General features: G+C 29.6%; 1 protein-coding gene across 1 annotated transcript in view; it reads right to left on the reverse strand.

The window, feature by feature from the left end:
• LOC125854709 (putative serine carboxypeptidase-like 23) overlaps positions 1 to 1,566 on the reverse strand; it is a 6,419-nt gene extending 4,853 nt beyond the window's left edge. Inside the window, exon 1 of the mRNA XM_049534293.1 lies at positions 1,173 to 1,566. Within this exon, the coding sequence (XP_049390250.1) occupies positions 1,173 to 1,566 (394 nt within the window). The remainder of the gene's footprint in view (positions 1 to 1,172) is intronic.
• Positions 1,567 to 2,656: the final 1,090 nt, after the last annotated feature.

Here is a 2,656-nt window from a genome sequence, read left to right on the forward strand (position 1 = left end):
GTCATTTCCTTCCTTAAAAGAGCTCCTACCAATATCTCATACTATATAAGTGGTGGTTCCCTTGGACTACCAACGGTATTCCCGTCATTTTCATACTATATAAGTGGTGGTTCCCTTGGACTACCAAGGGTATTCCCGTCATTTCCTTCCTTAAAAGAGCTCCTACCAATACTACCAAACCTATCAAAAATGGCCACATAGGGCTAATTAATATTTCTTTCTTTTAGCACTTTTTTTTTTGCTCTCAAATGCTACCAAACCAATCAAAAATGGCCACGTAGGGCTAATTAATATTTCTTTCTTTTAGCATTTTTTTTTTTTGCTCTCAAATACTACCAAACCAATCAAAAATGGCCACGTAGGGCAAATTAATATTGCCCGTGCCTTGCACGGGCACCCTTATCTAGTCTCTTTAGAAGCAAAACTTCTAAAAAAATAAAAAACAATTTTTCATCTCTCTTTTAAATCATAGACAACTTTGAAATTTTCATATTGCTTGATCTTTCTTTTTTCAAGTTTGAATTTTTCTTTCAATTTCAAGCTTTTTGGTGTCAAGTTTAGTATTAAGAGTAGTAGGGTTTGAGTGCTTTCTTCTAGTATCAATTTTGATGAAATTGTAAGCTCAAATGGGGTTGTCAAATGTTAATGAACTTTCTTTTGGGTTAGGGTTCTTGAGAACAAAGGGGAAAAACATTTTTTTAAAGTAATTATTTGTTTAATAAAATAAATATATAAAAATAGCATTGTGACAATTAAATTAATGAGATGGATATGACGTGGGTTTTTTTTTTTTGACGTGGATATGATGTGTCATCCATGTCAGATCGAGTGAGGAACACCGGCTGACATAAGGGTTTAAAATTTCTATTTTGTTTGCGTTGAAGTGTCTGGTTGAAACTTTAGAGAGTAGAAGGGTCCAGTTTACAATCCGAGTCAAGTATAAGGGTCCACCAGACCATTTTGCCTTTTAAAACAATAGTCAAAAGCAAAGTAAATTTGATCTTTTTACCAAAAGCATATATATTGACACACGGAATCCACCTAGTCCACATTATATTTCCGTGAAAGTCAATACAAGTACGAGATAATTTACTAACATCAAGGTATGAATGATTCCAAAGTATAAGAAAGGTGAATTACGATACTACAAAAAAGTAAAAAAAGGAACTAACCTCCATTGATCCATAAGACAAGAGGCTTAGAAGCAGAATCTGTAGGCGATTCGACGAAATAATAAAACAAAGCTCTTCCAGCACTTGAATCAACTGTAACATATCCTGAATACTGGTTAAAATCTACACCTTGAGGTTCACCAAGCAATTTTTCAATTTTGTCACTCTCTTTGAGTGAATTTTGAGTCCCAATATGTACTGGTGAAGTCCTTTGTGATACAAATTTACTACTACTACTACTATTAAATTCTGGATTATTAGTAGTAAATTTTTCTAAGTTTTGTTTGAAATAATGACCAATTGGCTCTAGGCTTTTAGGTTTATAACAATGCACTAAATTAGATAAAGCTAATAAGGTTAGGAAAAAGAAGTAGAAATATGATGTTTTAACCATTTTTAATTTGTGTGAGAAATGATGATAACAAGTATGAATGAATATTCATATTGACACATTTAAATAAATGACCAAGTCTTTTTTAAATTTTGTGTCCGGCCAATATTATTAAATATTAATGATCGTTTTGTTCTTGTTTATTTGGAAATCTCTAAACAAAATGCTGCTAGATTCACTCACTATTTTGTTTTGTTTATAATGAACTCCCTAAATTAGTTAAATATTTCCTAGGCATTTGATGCAGTGGACGGCTCAATAATTTTCTAGTGTTAGAATTATAATAATTTAGTCATATCGTCCGTTCTAAACAAGATTTTAGTTGAATATCCCATATGCATTACTTCATTTATCTAATATTAATTGTCCACGTTACTAAAAATAGTTATCCAGAGTTAGTCTGTAAACAACTTTGACATTTTCTTGTAAGCCATATTTCTTTTTGGTTATTGATGTAAAAGTGGAAAACGTCTTTGTAATTTGTATGTTGTTGGGAAGGAGGAGTTTGTCATCTCAATATGGAGCTTAATGATGTGTTATTATATTAGTCGATTTGGATTATCTGTTAACCATAATTTGAATTTAATTATGATTAATAAGGTTTTTGTATACTTTAAATACACAATTTAATCTCCAAAAAGTTGAAGATTATGGGTGTGTTTGGTATGAAGGAAAATTTTCCTAGAAAATGTTTTCCTGGAAAACAAGTAGATTTTTGACTTATTTTCTCATGTTTGATTGGTGGAGTAGAAAATATTTTTCGAAAAAGATTTTTAGTGTTTGATTTATGAATGAAATTATTTTTGAGAAAATATCTCTTTTTTTCACTAGAGAGTAGAAAATAATTTTTTAATTGAAATTGAAAATATTTTTTAAAAATAAACTTAATTTTTTTTTGGAGGGGAGGGGGTGAGATGGGGTAAAAAAATAAATATTTGAAATTAATTTTTTTTTTAAAAATAATTTTTAATTGAAATTGAAAATATTTTTTAAAAATACTTAATTTTTTTTGGAGGGGAGGGGTGAGATGGCGTAAAAAAATAAATATTTGAAATTAAAAATATTTTTTTAAAATAAACTTAATTTTTTTTTG

Source organism: Solanum stenotomum, chromosome 2 (genome assembly GCF_019186545.1).
Source record: "Solanum stenotomum isolate F172 chromosome 2, ASM1918654v1, whole genome shotgun sequence".
Classification (NCBI taxonomy): Eukaryota; Viridiplantae; Streptophyta; class Magnoliopsida; order Solanales; family Solanaceae; genus Solanum; species Solanum stenotomum.